The 24,084-nt window shown below is 44.6% G+C and overlaps 3 protein-coding genes across 6 annotated transcripts; 2 read left to right on the forward strand and 1 right to left on the reverse strand.

The window, feature by feature from the left end:
- The first annotated feature begins 646 nt into the window (after positions 1–646).
- Positions 647–6,254, forward strand: klhl11 (kelch-like family member 11). The gene is made up of 2 exons (XM_061846798.1): positions 647–1,583; positions 3,189–6,254. Exons 1-2 carry the CDS (start codon positions 1,093–1,095, stop codon positions 4,771–4,773), a joined length of 2,076 nt encoding a protein of 691 aa, XP_061702782.1. The 5' UTR covers positions 647–1,092; the 3' UTR covers positions 4,774–6,254.
- A 757-nt stretch (positions 6,255–7,011) lies between these two features.
- LOC133513917 (7-methylguanosine phosphate-specific 5'-nucleotidase-like) lies at positions 7,012–15,531 on the forward strand. 4 transcript variants are annotated; one of them, XM_061845002.1, is made up of 9 exons: positions 7,012–7,203; positions 8,278–8,376; positions 10,428–10,497; positions 10,578–10,624; positions 10,798–10,883; positions 10,971–11,060; positions 12,003–12,165; positions 12,887–13,087; positions 14,040–15,531. In XM_061845002.1, the coding sequence occupies exons 1-9, from the start codon at positions 7,018–7,020 to the stop codon at positions 14,148–14,150; spliced, it is 1,053 nt and encodes a 350-aa protein (XP_061700986.1). In that variant the 5' UTR covers positions 7,012–7,017; the 3' UTR covers positions 14,151–15,531. The 4 variants fall into 4 exon arrangements, with proteins under 4 accessions (XP_061700986.1, XP_061700988.1, XP_061700989.1 ...); XM_061845004.1 differs by lacking the exon at positions 7,012–7,203 and adding an exon at positions 7,236–7,932 and having other exon boundaries at positions 10,578–10,684; positions 10,781–10,883; XM_061845005.1 differs by lacking the exon at positions 7,012–7,203 and adding an exon at positions 7,238–7,932 and having other exon boundaries at positions 10,781–10,883.
- A 16-nt stretch (positions 15,532–15,547) lies between these two features.
- Positions 15,548–23,564, reverse strand: LOC133513914 (peptidyl-prolyl cis-trans isomerase FKBP10-like). Its single transcript, XM_061844997.1, has 10 exons — positions 23,193–23,564; positions 21,597–21,742; positions 21,214–21,403; positions 20,980–21,125; positions 19,397–19,586; positions 19,168–19,313; positions 18,905–19,094; positions 18,550–18,692; positions 17,876–18,039; positions 15,548–16,413 (listed from the first exon to the last, which is right to left on the reverse strand). The coding sequence occupies exons 1-10, from the start codon at positions 23,411–23,413 to the stop codon at positions 16,243–16,245; spliced, it is 1,707 nt and encodes a 568-aa protein (XP_061700981.1). The 5' UTR covers positions 23,414–23,564; the 3' UTR covers positions 15,548–16,242.
- Between the last annotated feature and the right edge of the window lie 520 nt (positions 23,565–24,084).

The raw sequence follows: 24,084 nt of genomic DNA on the forward strand, positions 1-24,084 counted from the left end.
TTCCTCCCACATCCCCAAAAAACATGCATTAATGTGAGTGTGACTGCGCTCTGTCTCCATGTGCCCTGCGATTGGCTGGCAACCAGTTCAGGGTGTACCCCGCCTCCTGCCCATTGATAGCTGTGATTGGCTCCAGCACTCCTGTGACCCGCGTGAGGATAAGCGGCTCAGAAAATGGATGGGAAAAATGATACAAGACACATGATATTGTTTTTCCACTTAAGGTCTATTACTAGGTCACCACTTTGTCTACGTTTTTGTTTTTAAAGTAAGATTTTACATTTCAAGACGTCTTCAAAAGAGTGAACGATTGTACTCTGACGTCACAAACACCTCGGCATCATTCAGGGCCAACGCTTAAATTTCGTCCAGCGTGTTTTTTTTTCCCGCTAGAAAGCAATACATGTACAACCATCAAACAATTATAAAACACAGGAATTATAAATGCAATTATTTAAATGTATGAACATTGTTACATTTAAAGAATAGCAATCACAATTTCCGGGTCGAACAAAAAACTTTATTTAAACACGTTCGTCACACCCATATCAAACTATAGCATAAATACAATCTAACAATACTTTGGAATTAGTTTTAGATATAAATCAAATTTTTGGATTAAAAAAAAAAGAAAAAGAATTCCCGGGTCCAATTTGTGGCGGTTTTATTTTTATTTTTTTTAATTTACGAGGCGCTAATCTTTCCGGACGTCACGGGAGATGGCGTCACTTTCTGTCAGCAGCGGCTAACGCTCAGCTCGCGCGAGGCTAGCGTCGGTCTTGTCTTGGTGGCCAAATTTTGTGTTAAGCTCGCGAACGCTCAGTGGCTGACGAGAAATGTTAGTACTGCGCCCCAGGCATAATTAGCGAGAATAATACGGGGGTGGGAACAATTACATGGAGTGGTTTAAGGGCTACTCAAGCAAGCGTGAGCTAGCATCGTCGTATTCCCGCTGTGGCCCACTTCCGCAAATGGGAGGGCGAGTGCTTCAATGTGGCGCTTCGGTTCTGACTCCTTTACGCGTGTCTGAAGTCGCCTGAGCTGACAACTTGGCTCCCTTTCTTACCCTTCCTCCGCTTACCGTCGAGCAAAATGGCAGCGGCAGCCCCCAACCCGGAAGACTCGGCCCGGGGTAGCAGCGCGAGTAATGGCAGCGGTGGCGGGAGCGGCGGCGTTTGCGGCACCCCGAGCTCCCTGGCCGCGGACGGCGACGCGGAAGAGGCCGAGGACTTCGCGTCGTCCTCCCACTGCTCGGAGCTCTCGCGGCGGCAGAACGAGCAGCGCAAGCAAGGCCTGTTCTGCGACGTCACGCTCGCCTTCAGCAGCGGGGCAGCGGCCGGGGGCGTCCAGACGTGCGAGTTCGCGGCCCACCGCTCGGTGCTGGCAGCCGCCACGGACTACTTCACGCCGCTGCTGGGCGGACAGTTCTCCGAGTCGCTTTCCGGCCGCGTTGACATGAAGGAATGGAGCTCGGAGACGGGACCCGATCCCGAGACGGTGGAGAGCGTCATTCAGTACATGTACACCGGGGAAATTCGCGTCAGCACCTGCAACGTGCATGAAGTCCTGGAGCTTGCTGACAGGTACCGCTCTGTGCACATAATTGCCACTAGTCCAAAAATAATTGGTATCAGGTATTCCAATATCTATGAAACCAAGCACCGAGGCATGTAGACGGTTTTTTTTTTTTTTTTACAAATATTTGTGAAAGAACGGGTGGCACTCTGGAGCTCAGCAAATTCTGGGCCAAAACTGTGTTGGGAGGCCACTTGTACAGCAAGTCCAGTCGTGAAATTTCCTCTTTCCAAAATTTTACACAGTCAACAGTCAGCTCCATTAGAAGAACCTGGAAACCTTTGGAAACATCAATTCAGCCACAAAGTGATCGGCCACGTAAACTGACGGCGCATACTGCGAAGAGGTCGGCAACTTTCTGCTGAGTCAGTCGATTGGGACCACTAATCTTCAAGTGGCCTTCAGGTTACCTTTAGAACAGTCCGCAGAGAGCTTCATGGAACGGGTTTCCATGGGTGAGGATCCGCATCCGAGGCGCAAGGCACCAAGTGCAACGCAGAGCCGCGTGCCACCACTGGACCTTGGAACAGTGGTGATGTGTTCTCTAGTCTAGTTTGACGAATCGAGGTTCTCCATCTAGAGATGTCAGGGCGATAGTACAGTGGTACCTCGGTTTTCGAACGTCTCTGTTTTCGTACAAATCAGTTTTCGAATGGAAATTTCTCGATATACTTTTTAGCTTTGGTTTTCAAAAGAAAATCGGTATTCGAACGCCCTGACCAGCAGCAACGATTTGTTATTGTGGTTTCGAACGCACCTCTGGAAAAAAAAAAAACGGAAGGTGCTCACAAGATGGCAGATCAGATTCTTTGTTAAAAAGGGGCGAGTCACCCCCACCGAAGACATTTGAAACACTTGTTTTCCATTGCTTTTTTTTTCTTTTGTTCCATTAACCCTACCTCTAGTTGCAAGTTCGATTTTTTTTTTTTTGTTTTTTTTTTTACGTTATGTACGTTCTGTCAAGTCAAAAGTCTTCCCCCCCCCTCATTATTGCTTGTTTAGTTATTTTGTACTTTTGTTGATTATATAAAAGGTTTACAAAGCTGGGGCCCGAGTCGCTACAGATTGCATTGCACTCCCAGCCTAGCATACTCTATTGCTAAAGCATAAATTTTAAGTAAAAAACAAATACATTTCTTAAATGATTTAATTATATAAAATATTTAAATTATACATGCATTTCTAGTATGCAGTTTATTATCAGGAAAATTAAAAAAAAAACGCTTTACAAAACTTTTTTTAGGCTTGGAACGCATTATTACATTTTTCATTCATAGTAATGGGAAAACGCGCTTCGGTTTTCGAACGTTTCGGTTTTCAACCAGCCTTCCGGAACAGATTGTGTTCGAGAACCGAGGCACCACTGTATATAAAGACGTTACGCCACCGCCCGCTTCTACCTGGACTGTCGTGCCTATGTGGCAGCCATGTTTGAAAGGTCACACTGTGCAAATGTCCATTGCCAAAACCTGGACAGTAACATTTACTGTTGCCACAGATTGGTTTCTGTTTACGCAAAAATACATTTTTATTGCTTTGAGACTTCACTGTCCGCCTGCCCTCCCCACCTGAAATGTACCCTCACCAGGACCTCCTGTCTCCTTAATTTTTAGGTTCCTACTAGTGCAGCTGAAAGACTTTTGCGGTGAGTTTCTGAAGAAGAAGCTGAGCCTGACCAACTGCGTGGCGGTGCACAGCCTGGCGCACATGTACACGCTGGACCAGCTGGCCCTGCGGGCGGCCGACATGATCCGCCGCAACTTCCACAAGGTGATCCAGGACGAAGAGTTCTACACCCTGCCCTTCCACCTGGTGCGCAACTGGCTGTCGGACGCCGAGATCACGGTGGACTCCGAGGAGGTGCTCTTCGAGGCCGTGGTCAAGTGGGTGCAGAAGTTCCCAGAGGAGCGCGGGGGCTACTTCGAAGAGCTCTTCCGGCTTCTCAGGTTGCCCCAGATCAAGCCCACCTACCTGACGCGGGTGGTGAAGAACGAGCGGATGGTGGCGGCCAACGAGGTGTGCATGCGCCTGGTGTCGGAGGCGGTGGAGGGTTACGCCATCCGCTTCGAGAACTTTAAGCTGGCCGACCTGGAGCTGTGGTCCTCGTACGTGGTGTCTTTCCAGCCGCGCTTCGGCCAGAACATGGACGTCATCATGGTGGTGGGCGGCGTGTCGGAGGGCGGGGACTACCTGAGCGAGTGCGTGGGCTACTTCATCTACGAGGACCGCTGGGTCAACCTGCCGCACATCCACAACCACCTGGACGGCCACGCCATCGCCGCCACCGACTCGCACGTCTACGTGGCCGGCTCCATGGAGCCGGGCTTCGCCAAGACGGTGGAGCGCTACAACCCCAACTGCAACACGTGGGAGCAAGTGAGCAACCTGACCACGCGCAAGCACTCCTTCGGCCTCACCTGCATCAAGGACATCCTGTACAGCATCGGCGGCCACGGCAACTTCAGCCCGGGCTTCAAGGACGTCAGCGTGTACGAGCCCGAGCAAGACAAGTGGCACAACCTGGAGTCGGCGCCCAAGATCCTGCGCGACGTGAAGGCGGTGAGCGTGGAGGACCGCTACGTGTACGTGACGGCGCGCACGCCCGTCGACACGGACAAAGACGACGGGCTGAAGACCGTGACCACCCGCTACGACACGGACACCCACCAGTGGCAGGACGTGGACTCGCTGCCGCTCATCGACAACTACTGCGTCTTCCAGATGGCCGTGGCCGCCACCAACTTCTACCACACGGCCTCCTGCTGCCCCAAGAGCTACGGCGTGCGGGACGAGGTGGCCCGGCAGAAGATCAGCGCCCGCGTTCCCGACGAGATCCTGGAGAGCCTGCCGCCCGAGGTGACCAGCATCGAGGGCGCCGCCATCTGCCACTTCGACGACGACGTCTTCATCATCGGCGGCTGGAAGAATAGCGACGACGTGGACAAGCAGTATCGCAAGGAGGCGTACCGCTACTGCGCCGAGCGCAGGCGCTGGATGCTGCTGCCGCCCATGCCGCAGCCGCGGTGCCGCGCCACCGCCTGCCACGTGCGCGTGCCCTACCGCTTCCTGTACGGCTGCCAGCGCTACCCCATGCCCCAGAACCTGGCGCGCCAGCGGGACCGCATGCAGCAGATGCAGCAGCTGCACCGCCGCACGCTCACCCTGCGCCGGCAGCTGCAGTCACAGATCGAGTGCTGAGCTCCCGACCGCATTTCCACGAGTTGGTTTGCATTCCGTTGAGTATGTTTAGCAACGCGTGAAAAGGATAAAAAATTGCATTTCAGAACTGTAACACAGAAGTGACTCATTCCAACCGCTTTTCCACCAAACGGTACGTTCGGATCGGTCTTACATCTGCTCCGCGTTTCCGTTTTTTAAATGGCTCGTATTGCGTTCCATTGATTTATTTTATCCGTTTGTGGATGGGGGGGAGGACGACCGATAGGACCAAACGAGATGATACACAAGCATATTGCATTCCATTATGAGACAGATCTGACATTTTCATACAGTTCATAATTGTTCAGAACTGTCCAAAAAAAAAATTAGCAGCTCAGATTTTTTTTTTTTTTTCTTTGCAACAGGAAAAAAAGTACACTTTTAAAGTGAAAATAAAATTCACCAAGTAAACTTCATTGTGAAGTATAGTACCATGAAATATGAATTGATGTGTAAACCACAATACTGGAAAAAATAGGCCAATGAAAGGAAAAGTTTCTTTTTTTTTTTTCTCACTGGAAACGCTAAAACCGGACCGAGGCGTACCGTGCGGTGGAAAATGCGGCTTTATTAATATTCTGCTTCTGAAGTCTTGTGAACTCATCCGCATGGAAGAATCTCTATCCTCAAATATCCAGCCGGGGACCGCACCACCCGTTAATCCATTTCATTCATTGGTAACAATGCTGCAGTGGTCCAACGCCGCGTTCCGACTGAACTGAACGTCGTGGCGTGGGCCACTTTTTTTTGGGAAGCCATGAATTGTACGTTTGTGTGTGCACGCGCGGTTGTGAAGGGACGCACAGAACGGCAACGATGAAATAATATCCTGAAGAGATGTTTATGTGTCTGTATATAAATAACATAAAGCTGTTTATATAGATATATATTTGACAACGCTCCGTAGCTTTGTTCCATTTGTAAACACTGTGACAATCTCTGTTCATGCAAGTGTCAACTCTTCGAGTGCCATAAACGCCTCTCCGCAGCCTCCGCGATAGCAAACGCGCTAACGAGACATCCTTCATTCCCCAGATGGGATTAATTCAGCGACGGTGTATTTATTTTTCCTCAAAAGATGCAATGAAGGCATTCCAGTTATCTTTTTTTTTTTGTCTTACCAAGCCAAAAGAGCACTTTTGTTCCCATCGTTTGTTGAGTCTTAAGGGGTTTTAAGTTGCCCGGTGCACTTTGTTTTGATTTCTGAAATATGGTTCCAGTTGAAATAAAATACACCAAATTCAAATTTTTTGTTGCTTTGCTGATTTTTCTGAACAAAAAAAGTGGTTTGGAAGAGACTTTGTAGGGGGGGATAATTTTAATTGTGCGCTGCTCATATGACAAGCTCTCGGAAACGCAATAAATAATTGCTTTCTGATATGTGCAATAAGTGTGACTTCCCAGCGTGATGATTATTGTGCCCTCCCCATAAAAATGCTACATTAAATGTTATATTACCATTACCTGTTTATCATTGGTGTTTGTATGGGGTATTTTCACCCCTTGTGGAGATGCTAATGTCTTGGTGTAAAAAAAAAAAAAAAATTACATTTTTGTTTGAAGATATTTGGCAAAAAAAAAGGTTACATTTCTCCATGTGTTTTCCCGTTTGGCGGAGTGATGAATTAAAAAAAATGACAGGCCAGCACGTCGCGATACTACTTACATTGCAGGTGTCAAACTCAAGGCCCCGGGGGCCAGATCCAGCCCGGCACATGATTTGATGTGGCCCGTGGAGGCAAAATCATATGTCTCAACTTGTGATTTTTTGCCAAAATCTGTACCAAAATTTCCCATTGTCATATCCTAAATGATAATATTGAGATATTGCAAGCATTTTTTGTGTTGCCAAACATCGACAACAGTTGAAAAACCCATTCCCATTGATTTATGATTTCAAAACTACTTCATAAACTCCACGTGTAAATATGATGAGGCGGTCACAGATATTTATGATTTAACAGAGGGAAACCGTAACTATAATGTGGCCCGTGACAAAAATGAGTTTGACACCCCTGACTTTCACCAACTGACAAAATTTGAACGCTACGCTTAGAAAAATATGGATGGTGATGTATAGATCTATTAAAAATTTGACGGTAAAAGTCCTCATTGTCCATGTAAAAGGGCCCTCTATTTTTCTAGGTTGGGTCGCACGTGACGTCACGCTTGTTCATCCGGGTACTTGACCGCCATTGTTGCAGACAAGCAGTCAGCTGTCCAATGTTATGCCAGGTTTTTTTTTTTTGCGTCTACGGATGTGGAAATCATTTAAACAGAGACATTGAGAAGCGGTTTTTCATTGTTTCAAAGATTAGATTGCATGAAGGAGAAGATACAGTGGAGTTATCGAAAAAAAACGGCAACAAAAGTGGACGTGCAGATCTGAACGAAGCTCGAGTACACAAGGCAAAGAGTTATTAGAGAGTCTGTTGTGATCATTTTGTCAGCGCATGGTTATGTGGATGTTGCCATGGTGGTGTCTGCAACGTCTAGTTTGTCTGTAGAAATGGCGGCGATTCCATTGAGTGCGCATTTTCATGATTCCTGCCTCAATAGTTGAATTAATGACACCAAACACGTTCATTTACAAAGCACATTCAAGCAAAGACCGCGATTGTTGGGATAGCCGCTTCCATAATTTCTACTAAAGTTGTTAAATCAACCAGAGGTGCTCTTAAAATAAATGTCACCCACAAATTAATAACATATTCGTGTGTGTTTTGAGTGGAAGAAACGGAACGGAAGCTATTACGTGTTGTTTCCCATTGCAGCGGCGCACACATGCGGTTACGCAAGTCGCTGTGCTGCTTTCAGGTACAGCTCGTAGGCTCGTAATTCCTCATATCTTAGCTCCATCGTCATCCATATCGTCAAAAGCAACCTCTCATCAGGCAACTAATCAGTGTTGAGAGAACCCTTTTTACTTAATGTTTTGTATCATGTGATAAAGCATCTCATTTTAATTTCGCAAACGTTAACTGGTGTATGAGGCATCAATATTACAACCCCGTGTAGAAATCACGAAGGCAACTCAAGTCTCCCTGACAGTGGACAGCAACAACCGGAGACTAAATTATCACACACGTTCTGTATTAATAAACCTTATCGGTTGCCGACACAACATTTTGCGAAATGGTAATTTCATCCCAACCTGTTTCACGGGGGTGACTCTTTGGCGCCCCTAAAGAATGTGGAAGAATGTGTTCAAGCTCGTCTCGTGTCGTAAGATAGCCTCGAGCTAATTGCTGTCGTCAGGCTAAAAGGCGATTTAACACGCCACTTTAGGACCAAACACTTGATTTAGATCGTTGGGAAAATAAGTTTTTGTATTTCTGTTTACCCTGTGGGGTAACATTTTGAGTTTATTCAGCGACGTGCTCGCTCATGTCCACTTTTGCCGAGTTTGTCGTTTGGGTGAGGAAGTAACCCTTTTCCTGTCTCGAATAATCCCCCCCAAATTTTGTTGTTGTTGTTGTTCAGATTTCTGAACTGTCCAATCCGTCGGTGTGCATGAGGGACCCCAAGAGAGTCCAGGAGATTCTGGAGTCCATGCTGAAGGCGGGTTCGAACACGCTACAGGTCAGGCAGCGGCACCGGGCATAACATTAGGTACACCTGTCAATCAAATCTGATGATGGTGTGAAGTTGTTTTCCGATGAATGAATCCAAAATGGCACAAAATACAGTCCTGAGGATGTGTCATCCGGTTTTCCGGCCTTCCTGTATGCAGTTTGTATATTTTCTCCTGGTACGCTTGCCTCCTTCCACACAGCGAAAGCAACTCTGTTAGCTTCAATGAAGACTTGGAGGATAAAAATTCAAACAGGGATCTCCTGACTGTGAGGCAGATGTGCTCGCCACGATAACTATTACATGTCGGTCATTCACTACGATGCTCAGATTTCAGATGTTTGTGTTATTGTTCAGTCACGATATAATTATGCATAGTTAGTTTCATGAAGTGAATGAAGAATAGGATGTAAAAAAAAGTCACCGATGTTCAACTCAAACCATGTCACGTCTGTGCCGTTCATGGCTAGTTTCTTTATTTTTCTCAAAATAAATTATCACGCCGTGAAAAGTAATTTCTTCATCTTGTTTCATAATTTGTAGGGTCAAATACAAATTACTGGATTTAAAAGTTAAATACAACTGACCCGAGTGAGGGCAGGCGGTACAGAAAATGAACGAATCAATGAATAGTACAGTCAAGTCTCGGTTCTCGAACGTCCCCGTTGTTGAACAAAAATTTCAAGATTTTTTTTGCTTCTGTTTTCGAACATAAATCAGTACTCGGAAATAACATATTACGTGCGGCGCAAGCAGCTCACGCACCCACGACGCGCTTTACTATTGTCAATTCGAACGCCCCCCGGAAAAAAAAACGAAAATAACATCGCGGGCGGTGCAAGCAGTTGTCCCAACCACGACGCGTTTTGTTATTGTCAGTTCAAACGCCCCCCCCCCCCCCAAAAAAAAAAACAAAAAACCTAGAAATGACATAACACCCATGCTGCAACCAGCGCACTTTTGTTATTCTGTATAACGCAGCCTCTGTACACAGACGTGTCCCGGTCACGGCTGTTGTTTTTCTTCTTATCGAGGTCTACCGTATTAATCCCCAATCATGCCTCCAAAGAACGCAAGTTATTATTATATACAAAATGTCATGATATAAGTTATGTTATTCTGCACTTTTGTTAATAACAAAAGTTTACAAGGCTGGTCGCTACAGACACGGCAGTGCACTCCCAGCCTAGCATACTCTACTACTAAAGCATACATTTTAAGCAAAAAATAAATATAGTTCTGAAATTATTTTATTACATAAAGTATTTAAACTATACATGTATTTCTACTATGCAGTTTATTTTCAGGAAAAGTTAAAAAAAATGCTTTAAAAAGCCAAATTTTTTTTAGGCTTGGAACACATTCTTTCTTTTTCCATTCATTGTTATGGGAAACATTGATTTTGTTTTCAAAAAGATCACTTCTTGAACTGTTTTCTGGAACGGATTGTTATTAAGAACCAAGGCATCACTGTATTAGGAATACACAATAATGACAAAAATGAATAGCTTTGTTACCATAACAATCCAAATTTGCATGTTGCAAGGAATTGTGGGATTTCCTCCCACATTCCCAAAAACATGCAACATTAATTGGATACTCTAAATTGCCCCTAGGTGTGATTCTGGACCCTTAAATTGCCCCAAGGTGTGATTGTGAGTGCGGCTGTTTTCTCGATGTTCTGTGCGATTGGCTTGCAACCAGTTCAGGTGTACCCCGCCTCATGCCCGTTGAAAGCTGGGATAGGCTTCAGCACTCCCCGTGACCGTCGTGAGGATAAGCGGTGGAGAAAATGGATGGATGGATGGATTTCTACTATGCAGTTTATTATCAGGAAAAGCTAAAAAAAATGCATTAAAAAGCCAAATTTTTTAGCCCTGGAACACATTATTTCTTTTTCCATTCATTGTAATGGAAACATGGATTCGCCTTTAATCCGGTGGTTTTAATTAGCGTGGATCTCGTGTAGCACTGATGTTGTGGGTGTACCTAATATTGTGCTCCCCCCTCCTCGATATTCCGCTGATGACGCACGTCCGTTTTTTTTTTTTTTTTTTAAGGTTATCTCAGACTTCGACATGACTCTGACAAGATTTGCGTATAATGGCAAACGATGCCCCACCTGTCACAGTAAGTACGCGTTCCAAATATGCGAAAGGTAAATGTGGATGAGCTGCGTCACGACGCGCTTTTGCTTCATTTGCGCGCAGATATTCTCGACAACAGCAAGCTGATCTCTCAAGAGTGCAAAGGGCAGGTGTGCACGAAGCCGACTTTGAATTCTCGCGTATAAAATACAGAATGACAACATTTTACAGTTAATTCTGTTACTTTTAAAAATTGAGATGACTTTTTTTTTTTTTTTTTTTTAACAATCCGAACTGTCACGCAAGTGTAAAAATATGTTCAGCAGTGTCACTGTGGCTTCAGTTGAAGGATCTGTTGAACAAGTACTACCCCATCGAGATCGACTCGTCGCGCTCCATCGCCGAGAAGCTGCCGCTCATGGTGGAGTGGTGAGCACAACCCCCCCCCCGCCCGCAAAACGTCCGCTCGCCCGGGAGTCGCGTTGACGTGCCGTGCGTGTTTCCGTGCCCCCGAAGGTGGACCAAAGCGCACGAGCTGCTGGTGCAGCAGAACATCCGGAAGGACCTGCTGGCCGCGGTGGTGCGGGAGTCCGACGCCAAGCTCAGGTCAGAAAAAAAGCAAAGTAAATTTATTTCGATAGCGCGTCGGCTAACTCGTTGTGCTTTTAAAAGCTGTTTGAAATTTCAAAATATTTGAAACAAAACATAAAATAAACCCACATCACACATTAATTTTTCTGTCGTGAGTGGGGATAAGCGGTACAGAAAATGAATGAATCAGTGAATAGTACTTAAAAAAAATTACTGGACTGACTTTTCTAAAAAAATATATATATATTTTTTGCATAGTTACAAGCTTCAGTCTGTTTGATTTTATTTCATATTTTATTGTTTTTTATTTTATCTTTATTTTATTTATTAAATACATTGTATTTCATTGTTTTACACTCCACTAGAGAGCGACTGTGTGCGACTTGTCATATTAGATGGCCATATTTGTATTACACGTTTCAAATCATCAACATAAACCATTGACCCAAAAAATAAACTTTTATTTCAAGCTATGTTCTATTAATTTTTCCATTTTAGTTGTGCTGTCCTCAGCATTAGTACGTAGATCCTATTAACATATCGTTTAATGTCATTTAGTACAGTAAAATCATTTTTTCCTTTTTTATAACAAATATTCAATTACAAGTACACTGCAAATATCTTCATTAGATCTTAAAAAAATGTTTTAAAACTAAACAGTTTTTTATTTACTAAAGAATTTTTTTGTCACAGCACGATCAACTTTTTTCGTCCTCTCATATTTTATTTGATAATGAAATCATGATGTCCATTTTGACACTTAGTTTGGATTCGTTTGCCCATCTATGGCGTTTTCCATTGTGTGTTCGTGCTAAGTTATTAGCATTTGAAGCGATGCGGTTTGTTTCGAGTCCACAAGTTGCCGTTTGACGTTAAACTCGCGTTTTTATTTGCGTGCCGGGATTTGGGCAAAATTGTATGAGGCCAAGATGGCGCCCCTGTGGTCCGCCGCTGCAGGGACGGCTACCAGCTGTTCTTTTCGCAGCTGCACCAGCACAGCATCCCGCTGCTCATCTTCTCCGCCGGCATCGGGGACATCCTGGAGGAGGTCATCCGCCAGGCCGGCGTCTTCCACCCCAACGTCAAGGTCTTCTCCAACTACATGGACTTCGACCAGGCGGTGAGTAGGCGGAGCTTCTCTCCCTCGGCGGCCATGACGACGACGTCACGTTCGATCCCGGGCGCGCTTTGCGTTGAGTCTTTAAGGCCGCTGTCGTTGCATTTGTTTCGTTTTGGAAAGAAAACCGTTTTCGTAAATATAATATCATGTGGCGGCACGGTGGAGCAGCTGCAAAGCGACGGCCTCACAGCTCTGAGGTCTCGGGTTCGATCCTGGCCCCGCCTATGTGGGGTTTGCATGTTCACCCCTGTGGCTGCGTGGGTTTTCTCCGGGTGGGCACTACGGTTTCCTCCCGCATCCCAAAGACGTGCATTGATTGGAGACTCTAAATTGCCCCTAGGTGTGATTGTGAGTGCGATTGGTTGTTTGTCTCGATGTGCCCTGTGATTGGCTGGCGACCAGTTCAGGCTGCTCGCCCCGCCTCCTGCCTGGTGATGGTTGGGTTTGCCTCCAGCACCCCCGCGACTCTTGTGAGGATAGGTGGCTTAGAAAATGGATGGATGGATGAATTTCGCACACGCTATTTTAGTTGTTTGAACTTTTATAGTGTCAAATTTACATTTTTGTTATGAGTCTAAGTATCGCTCCAATGACTATGAGAATAAACCATAAATGTTGCGACGGAGCAAGATTGCGTGACTTGCTTGAGTCTTGAAGGCACTTTTGGGGTCCTACTCACCCCCAGCCCCCCCCCCCCCCTTCCCCTTTTGCCTCCTCCCAGGGGGTGCTGAGAGCCTTCAAGGGCGAGCTGATCCACATCTACAACAAACGGGAGGGGGCCCTGCTCAACACGGGTCACTTCCAGGAGCTGCGAGCCCGGCCCAACGTCCTGCTGCTGGGCGACTCCCTCGGCGACCTCACCATGGCCGACGGCGTGCACAACATGGAGAACGTCCTCAAGATCGGCTTCCTCAACGACAAGGTGACGCGGGCGCGGGGGGGGTGTTAAGATTTGGATCCATCCCTTTTATTTGGACCGCTGCATTTTTAGGATCAAGTACCACTGTGATACTCAAAATAATATTTGTAATAGCTACATAAAGTTAATATATTGTGCAAAAAAGTTGTACATCACCGAATTATGTATGTAAATATTTTATATTTTATTTATCCATTAAAAACTTGTTGACTGAAAATCTGATTGGGTAAAATTGGGATATTTAAAATGGACATCAGCTTTACAGATGCCACCTTGCCAAAATGTACTTAAGCTTTAAAATCTGTTGCAACTTTCAAAATGTTTAGTTTTCAAAGCCCCTCAAATTGGAAAGTTTAAAAAAATCCACACATTTTGTTTGGAATTTATCCAAGAAAAATGCCTTTTAAAAATATTATCTTAATTGTTTCAAATATGTAAACGATTGGAAGCCAACAACAATTTGATAAAATCTCCACAAATATATATGTATTTTTAATCCAAGATCCGCAAAAATAAAAAGAACCACCAACAGCTATGAAATATTTTCATTTATTTTATTTTGATCATCACCCCTCCAAAAAAAAAGTTGTATGGGGAAAAACTTGTACCTCCAGATATTAAAGTAAATTTAATTCAAGGGGTGAAAAAATAGTTAAAAAAATAAAACTTGTATCCATGTATTGTAATCCAAGAAAAAAAAATCATTTTTATCCATGCAAAATAATCAATACAATTATTTTTACATCTATTTTTTTAATGTAAAAACAATGGGTAATTGAAAAAAATGTATGAATTAAAAGAGCAAATTTGAAGATTCCTATCTTTTATTTTTGACAGCACATTCATTAACTGCATCACCAACTGGATTACTAATAAAAAAATGTCATCACACTTTTGTTGAACTGGCCGCTTTAGTTTTGCGCGGTGGTGTCGACTGCGTTTGTTTGGTGCTCAGGTGGAGGAGCGGAAGCAGTCGTACTTGGACTCTTACGACGTCGTGCTGGTGAAGGACGAGACCCTGGACGTGGCCAACGCTGTGCTGCTCTACCTCACGGGAAACAAGTGACACACCCCCCCCCCCTCCGCCGCCCCCACACTCGATGTTTTGGGCCACGTTGGACACTCCCGCGTCACTTTTCGACTTTTTTTTTTTTTTTTTTACCAAAAGTCATTCTGTCCACGCTCTCCTTCCATTTCGTCAACACGGCAGGAAACATTTTGTTGTTTGTTTGTCAATAGGACTCTCTTATTCTTTAACGCTCCGCACTGTAACGTACACAGGAAGTGTTGCCACCTTCAAATTAAATGTGCTGTCGATTTGTCACCTTTGTACGGGGAAAACATCTTTATTTAAAATGTTACTTGCAAAGGCGGCTGGTAAAGCGTCGGCCCCACAGTTCTGAGGTCCCGGGTTCAATCCGCCACTCCCGCGACCCTCGTGAGGATAAGCGGCTAAGAAAATGGATGGATGTTTTCTTGCAAAATACTCTCTCTGGATACAATATAACATCCAACATACGAATGATGGAAGAGAACGTTCCAATTATGGCCTTAGCAATATGGATTTTTCTTTTTCTTTCTATTTTGCAAAATAAGAGAAGTGCAGTATTTATAACAAGGTTTTGGCAAATACTCCAATTCTGACCCTTCAAGGTTTTCAAGTAGTTCCCGTCAAAACATTTCTTTTTTTATTTCTAAAATAGTGCACAGCACCCTTCGCTATTAAGATTACACAACATAGATTTTCATAGAAGTAAAAAAAAAAAAAAGTACGTACATGGCGAACAGAAATGAGGAAATTTAAGCCAAATTTAACTCGCAGACGAGAAAGATGAAATCAACGCAAAGAAAACAAAATGGCTGATTGGAAAGCTTGGCACAAAAAGTGAGGACTACTAATGCGATACTTCGCCTTGGATGTTTTGAATCACACCTTGCGAAAATTTGAGTGCGCCGTCCAGTGAACAAAAAAAAATAAAAATAAAAACATTCAAAAGTGCTATGTGGCCAGCTGGAGCTGAGAAAGAAATATACCAAATATATTTGCAATGATTAAAAAAAAAAAAGATTTTTATCGTCATACCTCTGGTTGCTATTTAACAGCGTAGCGGGTTTCATACTTTTTAAACCTGAGTTAAGTTCTTAAATTAGGTTTTCATATTAAGAGTCACTGATGGTGTAGTGGTACACACGCCTGCCTTTGGTGCGGGCAGCGTGGGATCGATTCCCGCTCGGTGATTGTGTCGATATCTGACTGGCAGGGTGTAGTCCGCCTTTCACTTGAAGCTTGCTTGTGAGGATAAGCGGCATGGATAATGACATGAGGTATTATTAGGGCTTGGGCAAGGGTTTCAAGGTGCTTGTTTGAAATACGCAAAGTGGAATTCTCTTTGTTTGATGTTTAGTTTGACAGTACAATGACTTGCAGTACTTTTTTTTTTTTTTTTTTTAAAGAATTCTTGATTTTCTGGAAGGTTGGCACCGCCGTATTTAGCATTTGGGGCCCCAAAAACGGACGTGGACATTCACGGAAGGCTTGGATGACTTGAGATTCAAACTTGGATTTCCCCAACTGCAAGGCGGATTTGCTCACTTTTGTTCCAGAAAATTTTTAGATTTACAAAAATTGGCAAGTTTTTTTCTCACACATTTGACAACGGACAAGGAGGGCCGCAGAAATATCGAATAAATATGCACACTCCCGCCATTTTGCATTCTACGCATCTTACTCCATAGTGCGCACCGCACGCAGTTGAGACGATAAGCAAAAACATTTTTTGTCTCACTCTTGTTTCAGGTCAGTCAGAATCACCAAAATTATTGAATATTGAACAGGAGAACAACGCCTTGGAGAATTTCATATTTTCTTCAAGGTCCAAATATAACAAACACAAAAAGTACCGTCTTTAAGGAAAATGGCAGATCTCCTGATTGGTTAATTGACAACATGTGACTTAATTGGGGGTGTACGGGTTTTTTAAGGCCACGCCTCCGACACCGTGCTTCCATGTTTGCAGCTCTGCCTCGCAGTTGGAAGGTTCCGGTTTTGACTCTCAACTTTTCCCGTCCCCCCCGTTCGACGGCGTAACGCAACGTCGTGTCCGGTGGGTGAAACGAATGGCGGCTCGTGGACGTGACGGTGCGCAAGTGTGCCCCGTTTACAACTCGTCCCGGTCGTCGGCCCGTAACGTCACCTCCCGGGCGACGATCTTGCCGTCCTTGTCGTGGTCTTGGCTGTCGAACATGTCCCGGATGATGTCCTCGGGCGGAATCCCGGGCCTCAGGCGGCCGTTGCCCCTCTCCGCCTGCAGCGCGATGAAGTCCGAGAACTACCAGGACGAGAAGGACGAGTTTGGCTCGGCTCGGAAGATTCGGATTTACAGATGCCAGAAAATCGGTTCTGGGCAACGTATGGCCCAACCCAACTTTTACGAGATTTTTAAAGAGTTCTGGATTATTTTTAATCGTCATTTCATTTTGTCACTTTATTATTATTATTATTTTTTTACTCCTTCAAATAAAAAAAAATATATATATTTGGACTCATTTAAGTCATTAAACAATGTTTCATTTAATTGTATTTTACATTTAACTCTTTTTCCAGATAAGTGGCAATTTAATTCTACAATTTTTTTACTTGATTTCCTACAAATAATTAAATAAAACGTAGTAAATTAAACAATTGTACAAATACATTTAAAAGTCTTTATTTGATCAAATAATTGGTAAAAAAAAAATTCTCAACTTTTTTTAAAAAAAGCTTGTATTATTATGGTATTACTGAAGTTTTTATTCATCTAATAAATGCTTTTATTGTAAAAAGTTACACAGTATTAGTAAAATGTTACAAATGCGTAGTAATTTTGTTCATTAATTTGAAAATGTATCAACGAACATGAACTACTATTTTATCTTGTTAAATTATTCAGAGACTCATTTTAAAATTAGATTTTTGTTTTGTTAATTTATTAATTATTTTTCAAATGGGAAATAAGCATAAATTCATTTAGAATAAAAAGTCCATTTATTGTTAACCCAATTTACAAACTATAACAATTTTACACTTGAATTCTAATTAAATATATAAAATTAGTGTGAATTTTTGTTGTCATTAAAATAAACAATTTGACTGCTATTTTTTACTTTCAGTAAGTATTTGAATAAATCTGTACATTTAATGTATTCTTATTAAATAGCCAAACACAATGATGATTTTAATATGAAAAGAAATTATCGTAATTTCCGGCCTACAAGCAGCGACTTATTTCACACGCTTTCAACCCTGCGGTTTATGCGGCTAATTTGCGCATTTTTTCCTAACGGCCGCAAGGGGGCACTCGAGCGGAAAAGGTAAGAGTGAGACCGGTGGAATATATGCGCAGAGGAAGTGACTTTTACCGGCCCTGCTAGCGCTGTGCTAGCATTAGCGCTGTGCTGGCGTGTTGCTGCTGCGTTACCGGCATTTTATTTTAATTAGCCCTGTTAGCGTTAGCATTAGCGCGGCACTAGCGTTAGCACGGCGCTAGCATTAGCTTTAGCGCGGCGTTAGCACTAGCGCAGCATTAACGCTACCGTTATACTCTGCGTACCGTCTCTCTTATATCTCGTGTTTCAATGTGGGTACTTGCGGCTTTTACACAATGTGAACCAAATAGTATTTCCTTTACAAATGTAATCGGCGAGGCTTGTAACCAGGTCCGCTCTGTAAGCCTGAAATTACGGTACTGTAAACTCGAACTCGCCGGGCGTCCGTTCGGCCGCGCCCTAAACGGGGTCGGCGGGGGCGTTTACCTCCTGCAGGGGCACCTGGCCGTCGCCGTCCAGGTCCATGGCGGCGAAGAGGGGCTCGGGGGGGTCGCCCAGCCACACGAACATGAACCCTTTGGGGACGCCTTTCTGCAGCTCCAGCAGCTCCAGCTGGAAGAACAGCACCGCGCTACCCGGAACCACGCCAGCTGGGCACAAACGCCGGACACCTCATTAGGTACCCCTCGACCACCCAATGAACACGCTCCACTCCCAACTCGTTCTCATTTTAAATCCATCCATCCATTTTCTTTGCAGCTTAGCCTCACGAGGGGGGAATGCTGGAGCCTATCCTAGCTGCCAACGGGCAAGAGGCGGGGTACACCCTGAACTGTCGCACTCGCAATCACACCCAGGGGCAATTTAGGGTGTCCAATTAATGTTGCATGTTTTTGGGATGTGGGAGTGCCCACCCGGAGAAAACCTGAGCAAGCACAGGGAGAACATGCAAAAGTCCACACAGGCGGGGCCGGGATCGAACCCGGGACCACAGAACTGCGAGGCCAACGCTTTGCCAGCAACTTTATTGCCTAACTAGGAAACGTTTCCATGGCACATCGTGACATTCATAAAGGCGCAACGATTTTCATACGACACAGTTTTGATCAGCTGGAGCCGGAGTGTGGCATCTGTGACTGAACACGTGTTTTTGGGCCTACCTCCGTTTTCGCCGTGGCCCCAGTGCGGCGGCACCACCACCTCCCTGGTCTCGCCCACGCACATGCCCATCAAGCCCTGCTCCAGACCCGCGATCACCTCGTCGGCACCCAGCGTGGTGACGGACGGGGAGTCGTGCTGGTCCCTACGTGGGGACACACGCACATATTTGACAGTGAAGCTATTCTTCCTTAAAAAAAACAACAAAACAAAACAAAGAAAGAAAGAAAGTCCACTCTGGGTGTGTTTGAAACCTTGATGCCACGCAGGCATTAACGTGCTGCCCTCGCGGAAACGGAAAGAGGAGGAGGAGGAGGAGTGAGTCCATGCAGCGAGTGAACAGCGGGTGGCGCTCACGAGGAGTACAGCAGCGTGCCGTCCATGAGCGAGCAGTTGTAGCGGTAGCGGAGCCAGTCGTCCTCCCCGCTGGCCGGCCCGCAGCCTTCGGGCCGGCGGACCGTTTTCACCTCCACCGCGTCGGCGGGGTTGTGGAAGTCCAGCACGTGGATGTGGAACACCAGCACGGCCGAGCCGGGGATGAGCTCGCCTGGATGCAAACGCGCGCCACGTATTCGCACGTTCGTGTCACATTTGGAAGTTTTTAAACGCTGTGCACTTACCGACGCCCTCCCCTCCGTACGCCAGGTGAGGCGGCACCACCACCTTCCTCTTCTCGCCCATGCACAGACCCAGCAGGGCTCGGTCCATCCCCGCGATGACGTAGCCTCGGCCCACGTACGTGTTGTACGTGCTGTTCCTCTTGTAGCTGAAACGCGCACGAAAACGGGGTCGGCCCGCGACTCGACGTCACGCTCTCGTTAAGGGCGACTAATTTTGACGGGCGTTCACCTGGAGTCGAACGGGGTGCCGTCCTGGAAGGTGCCGTTGTAGTGGTACCGGATGAAGTCCCCCGCCGCGCTCCTCCGCTCGCAGCCTTCCGGGACCTCCTGGACCTCAACCGCGAGGTCGTCTTTGGGGTTGAACACGTCCACCATCAGAACGTCGAACACCAGCGTGGCCTGAGGCGGGACGACGCTTCCTGTTCGGGCCACACGCGAAAACGGGCTCGGGTGCAATTTCAAAGTCTGACAACATCGCATGGAAACCAAAATATAAAAAATTATTTTTAATACCTGTCAGGCAATCTTTCATTGATATGGCACACTTCATACAAGTATAATTAATATTTTTAAATGTTACCATACTGAAATAACTATGAAATGTTAAAATGGAAAAATATTTTTGCAATAATGGAATAACAATGACATTTGTGTACAAATATATTTAGAAAATAAGAATGTGACAATATGATTTTTTTTTTATATTACTTGGTCACAAAGGGACGAAAGGGACATTTAAAAAATAAAATAAAACGTGTTTCTCATTGTAATGAGAGTGCTGCCTGACGTCATATATTTTATTTTTTGCACTAATAATGTAATTTAAAAAAAAATTATGAACACAGGAAAAAACTAGCAAAAATCCGATTGCATATGAAAAATTTGTAAATACAAAACTTCCAAACAAATCATATAATAACTGTTACAAAGATTAGATATTTAAAATAAAGTGTAAAAAATAAATAAATAAAAATAATAGCATGAAGATGCTATATGTAAAAAAAAAAAAAAGAAAGAACGAAAGAAACGTGGCTTAAACTTAAATGACGTCTGTCACACAGTATTTGCAGCGGAGATAATAATAATATAATTAATAAAGTAAGTAAGTAAGTTTCTTTCGGCTTGTCCCTTTCGGGGTCGCCACAGCGTGTCATCTCAGATGAACGCACATATGTTTGGCACAATTTTTACGCCGGATGCCCTTCCTGACGCAACCCTTCTCAGGGAGTGGAGGCCCCAGTGGGATACGAACCCACAACCCCTGGTGTATCAAACCAGTGCTCTAACCACTGAGCTACTATAATAATATAATTAATATTCCCCTAAAAAAATTCTGAATGACGTCAAATACCATCCGTCCATTTTCTTTACCGCTTATCCTGACGAGGGTTGCGGGGAGTGCTGGAGCCTATCCCAGCTGTCAACAGGCAACCCTGAACTGGTTGCCAGCCAATCACAGGGCACATAGAGACAAACAGTCGCACTCACAATCACAACTAGGGGCAATTTAGAGTGTCCAATTAATGTTGCATGTTTTTGGGACGTGGGAGGAAACCGGACCTCCTGGAGAAAACCCACGCAGGCACAGAGAGAGCATGCAAACTCCACACAGGGGGGACCGGGATTGAACCCAGGACCTTGGAACTGTGAGGCTGATGCGTTACCAGCTGATCCACAGTGCCCAAATACCAAATCAATGGGATCGATGTGCGGCTCATCCCAAAAACAAAGCACATACGTGTGTAAACGAGTCAACAGGAAGTTGCGCAGAGACAAAAACGGGAAAAACTGTCCCGGCGTAAGTTGCGTTACCGTGTCCTTTCTCTCCGTACGCCAGGAACGGCGGGACGATGACAACGCGTCTTTCTCCCACGCACATCCCCAGCAGACCTTCCTCCATGCCCTCGATCAGGTCGCCCCGCCCCAGGTACGTGTCGTAGGTGGCGTTTTTAGCGTGGCTGAAACACGTACGTGCAATCGTCGTTATTGTTGTTTTTTTTTTTTTTAAAAAAAAAAAAAACCACAGAAACGGTTAGAGAAACTCACCTGGAGAGGAAAGTCTTCCCGGAGAGCAGCGTGCCGTTGTAGTGGTAGCGCACGAAGTCGGAGGCGGCGGCAGCGCGTGCGCAGCGCTCGGGTTTGCTGAGAGTGCGGATCTGGACTTTGTCCTGGGAGTTCCAAACGTCCAGAAGCAGAACGTCGTAGACCAAGACGGCGTCCGGCGGGATCACGCCCCCTGCGAATCCAACGTGACACCCGTTTGAAAACAATAACACGGCAACCCCCGGGGTCGGGGGGGTCAACCGTACTAAAGACCGAAATGAGGCTACGCATAAAAGTCGTTGGCTTTCGGCTGAGCGCGGCGACTTAATAGTAAACATTTTATTTTTATCAGTGGGGTAAACCAATAAAACCGAAAAAAGCGTTACCTGTTCCGATGCTCCCGTAGGCCAGGTGCGGCGGGACGGTGATTCTGCGGCGCTCGTTGACGCAGGTGCCCAGCAGGCCACGGTCCATTCCGTGGATGAGGCGCCCCACGCCCACCTGACTGACGTATTCCTTGCGTCGGACGTGACTGCCCGGGAGAACAAAGAGCCCGCGTGGACGTTACCGCGATCCGATTGCGGGCCGCGTGGGGGAAGCGGGATGTCACGGCGGAGTTTGAAGGCAAAGTGCTGCGTTTGGGACCAGTCCATCCATTTTTTTTGCTGCTTATCCTCACAAGGGTGGCGGGGAGTGCTGGAGCCTATCCCAGCTGTCAACAGGCAGAGGCGGGGTACACCCTGAACTGGTCGCCAGCCAATCACGGGAGCCGAAGTTGTAAAACCGCAATCTTATTATGTTGCCGTAGTTTTTAACATTTAAATATTTATCCGACAACTACATAATCGTGTCTTTGTGTTTTGGATTTATTTATTGTAATTCACCCTTGAGGAATTAAAATCACAAATGAATACAAAAACATTAAAAATTCAATTTGCTGGATAGAGACCATATAAAATTACATACTAGTACGTGCAGTCTTTAAAATATATTTGTCAAAATAAAGCATTCTTTAAAAATGTATTTTCCCTTAAGGGATTCAAATGAAATAAAAATATCTCAAATTATTTTTGGGGGTACAGCTGCAATATAAAATTGGATATTAATATTGATTACGTTTCAGATTTTTTTTTCCAAATCATGAAATGTTTTTGTCTATTCTTTTCATTCATTCATGTATCAATTTAAATGTATTTATTTAGTAATTCACTGTGGGACATCTACATTAGTTCACTAAAGATAAGCAACTTAAATCTTTGGAGGTGAAGACATAAAATTATATACATTTAATTCAAAAGTAAGTTTTGGAGATCACAACATTTTCACTTTTCTTTTCATGCTTTTTATTTACTTATTTATTTCCTTCAAGTATTCAACAATAAATTGAGTACAAATATTACTTAAACGTAATTTCATTTGTTGGCCACCACAATACAAAAACTGTATTTTTCACAGAATTTTAGGTAGATTATAAAAATGAAAAAATTAGGTTATATTATTATTAGTAGCTCGCAATGGGAAATTTAGCTAACAACCGGGCTAAAATCTTGTGGTTTGATACTGGAATAAATTGCAATACCACTTAAAAAATAAAAAAAACTTACAATTAAAAAACATATACATTTATCGTGGGTATAATTTGTAGCTAAATATTGTTTATCTGTGGAAAAGTGCACAACACCGTACCCCAAAATAGATGCCCTAAAGTTAGTTATTACTTTACATTACTTGATTGACACACATAAATACCGCAAATGAGTGATTATAAGTTCATTATTTTTCAGGGTAAATCAGTTAATGTAAACGTTTTGGTTACTTTTGAAGCAGCATGCTAACATTTTTAAAGTTGCTAGCTAACTTCAATTTAAAGAGTGACCAAGACGCGCATGCGCACCTCACACCATGGCCGTTAAACGCCAACCATTTAAAAGTGACGTAAAAACAAACAAACAAACAAACAAACAACAACAAGAAACGTTCACCTGGAGTCGAACGTCTTGCCGTTCGACTGGAAGGTCCCGTTGAAGTGATACCGAACAAAGTCCTCCGTTTGGACTTCGCGAGGGCAACGTTTGGGCATGTGGTACCGGTCCACGACGACGTCCAGCAGGGGAGGCGGCTCGGCGCTACATTTGACGGCGACGGCGTGGAGGAAAAGCAGCAGGGGAAACATCCCGAATTTGGGAAGAAGCGCAGCCCGCATGCCGATGCAGAACCGAGCCTGCGCCGCATCTTTGTGGTCCCCAAGAGGGTGAAGACAATCATACTTCCGGTGACGAGTTACAAAATAACATCCAGACGCGTAAAACCTTTGGCTGTGGAGAGTTTGTATTCACCCCGAAAGACCAAGTATACCGATTAATCGGATTACAATTCGCGCAATATATCGATTAAAGTGCACTCATTTGAATGTTACCGTGATGTTTCATGTCAACTTAGCTATCTTTACTTTTGTTTTGAAAGAAACACGTAGCGTAATATTTCCGTTTTGTCTGTCTTTACTCGTCCTCTTCGTGCCTGCAGGAGGCGTGGTCCCTGATGGAAATGTGCAAACGTGTAACTGACAACTAGTTTAGCCGCCCCCCCCCCAATAAAAAAATAAATAAATAAATACAGATAGGAATGCGAAATGGCGTGGTGACGTCATCACGCAAAAGCCACAACTGTTTTGCCACATGGCTTTAAATAGCGCCATCAATGTCCCTCGGATTGGTGCAAAAAAAAAAAAAAGTCTTAGTTGGCGTTCCGAGTTTTTAACTTCAATAAATATTCAACAACGCTATTCAATGAATACAAAATATAATATTATATTGCAGCTCATGGGTTTTAAAGCTGTACTCCAAGCGTGCTTCGTCAAACCATAAGTAATTTTGA

Source organism: Syngnathoides biaculeatus, chromosome 16 (genome assembly GCF_019802595.1).
Source record: "Syngnathoides biaculeatus isolate LvHL_M chromosome 16, ASM1980259v1, whole genome shotgun sequence".
In the NCBI taxonomy this organism is placed as follows: Eukaryota; Metazoa; Chordata; class Actinopteri; order Syngnathiformes; family Syngnathidae; genus Syngnathoides; species Syngnathoides biaculeatus.

Excerpts from the sequence above, each read along its gene's own strand:
- klhl11 (XM_061846798.1), top strand. The coding sequence starts at position 1,093 with ATGGCAGCGGCAGCCCCCAACCCGGAAGACTCGGCCCGGGGTAGCAGC. Across the intron at positions 1,584-3,188 it reads GTCCTGGAGCTTGCTGACAG|GTTCCTACTAGTGCAGCTGA; the intron begins GTACCGCTCTGT and ends CTTAATTTTTAG.
- LOC133513914 (XM_061844997.1), bottom strand. The coding sequence starts at position 23,413 with ATGCGGGCTGCGCTTCTTCCCAAATTCGGGATGTTTCCCCTGCTGCTT. Across the intron at positions 19,095-19,167 it reads GTACGGAGGGGAGGGCGTCG|GCGAGCTCATCCCCGGCTCG; the intron begins GTAAGTGCACAG and ends GTTTGCATCCAG. Across the intron at positions 18,693-18,904 it reads GGCACGCTGCTGTACTCCTC|GGACCAGCACGACTCCCCGT; the intron begins GTGAGCGCCACC and ends GTCCCCACGTAG.
- LOC133513917 (XM_061845002.1), top strand. The coding sequence starts at position 7,018 with ATGTTATGCCAGGTTTTTTTTTTTTGCGTCTACGGATGTGGAAATCAT. Across the intron at positions 7,204-8,277 it reads ACGAAGCTCGAGTACACAAG|ATTTCTGAACTGTCCAATCC; the intron begins GCAAAGAGTTAT and ends GTTGTTGTTCAG. Across the intron at positions 10,498-10,577 it reads ACGATGCCCCACCTGTCACA|ATATTCTCGACAACAGCAAG; the intron begins GTAAGTACGCGT and ends ATTTGCGCGCAG.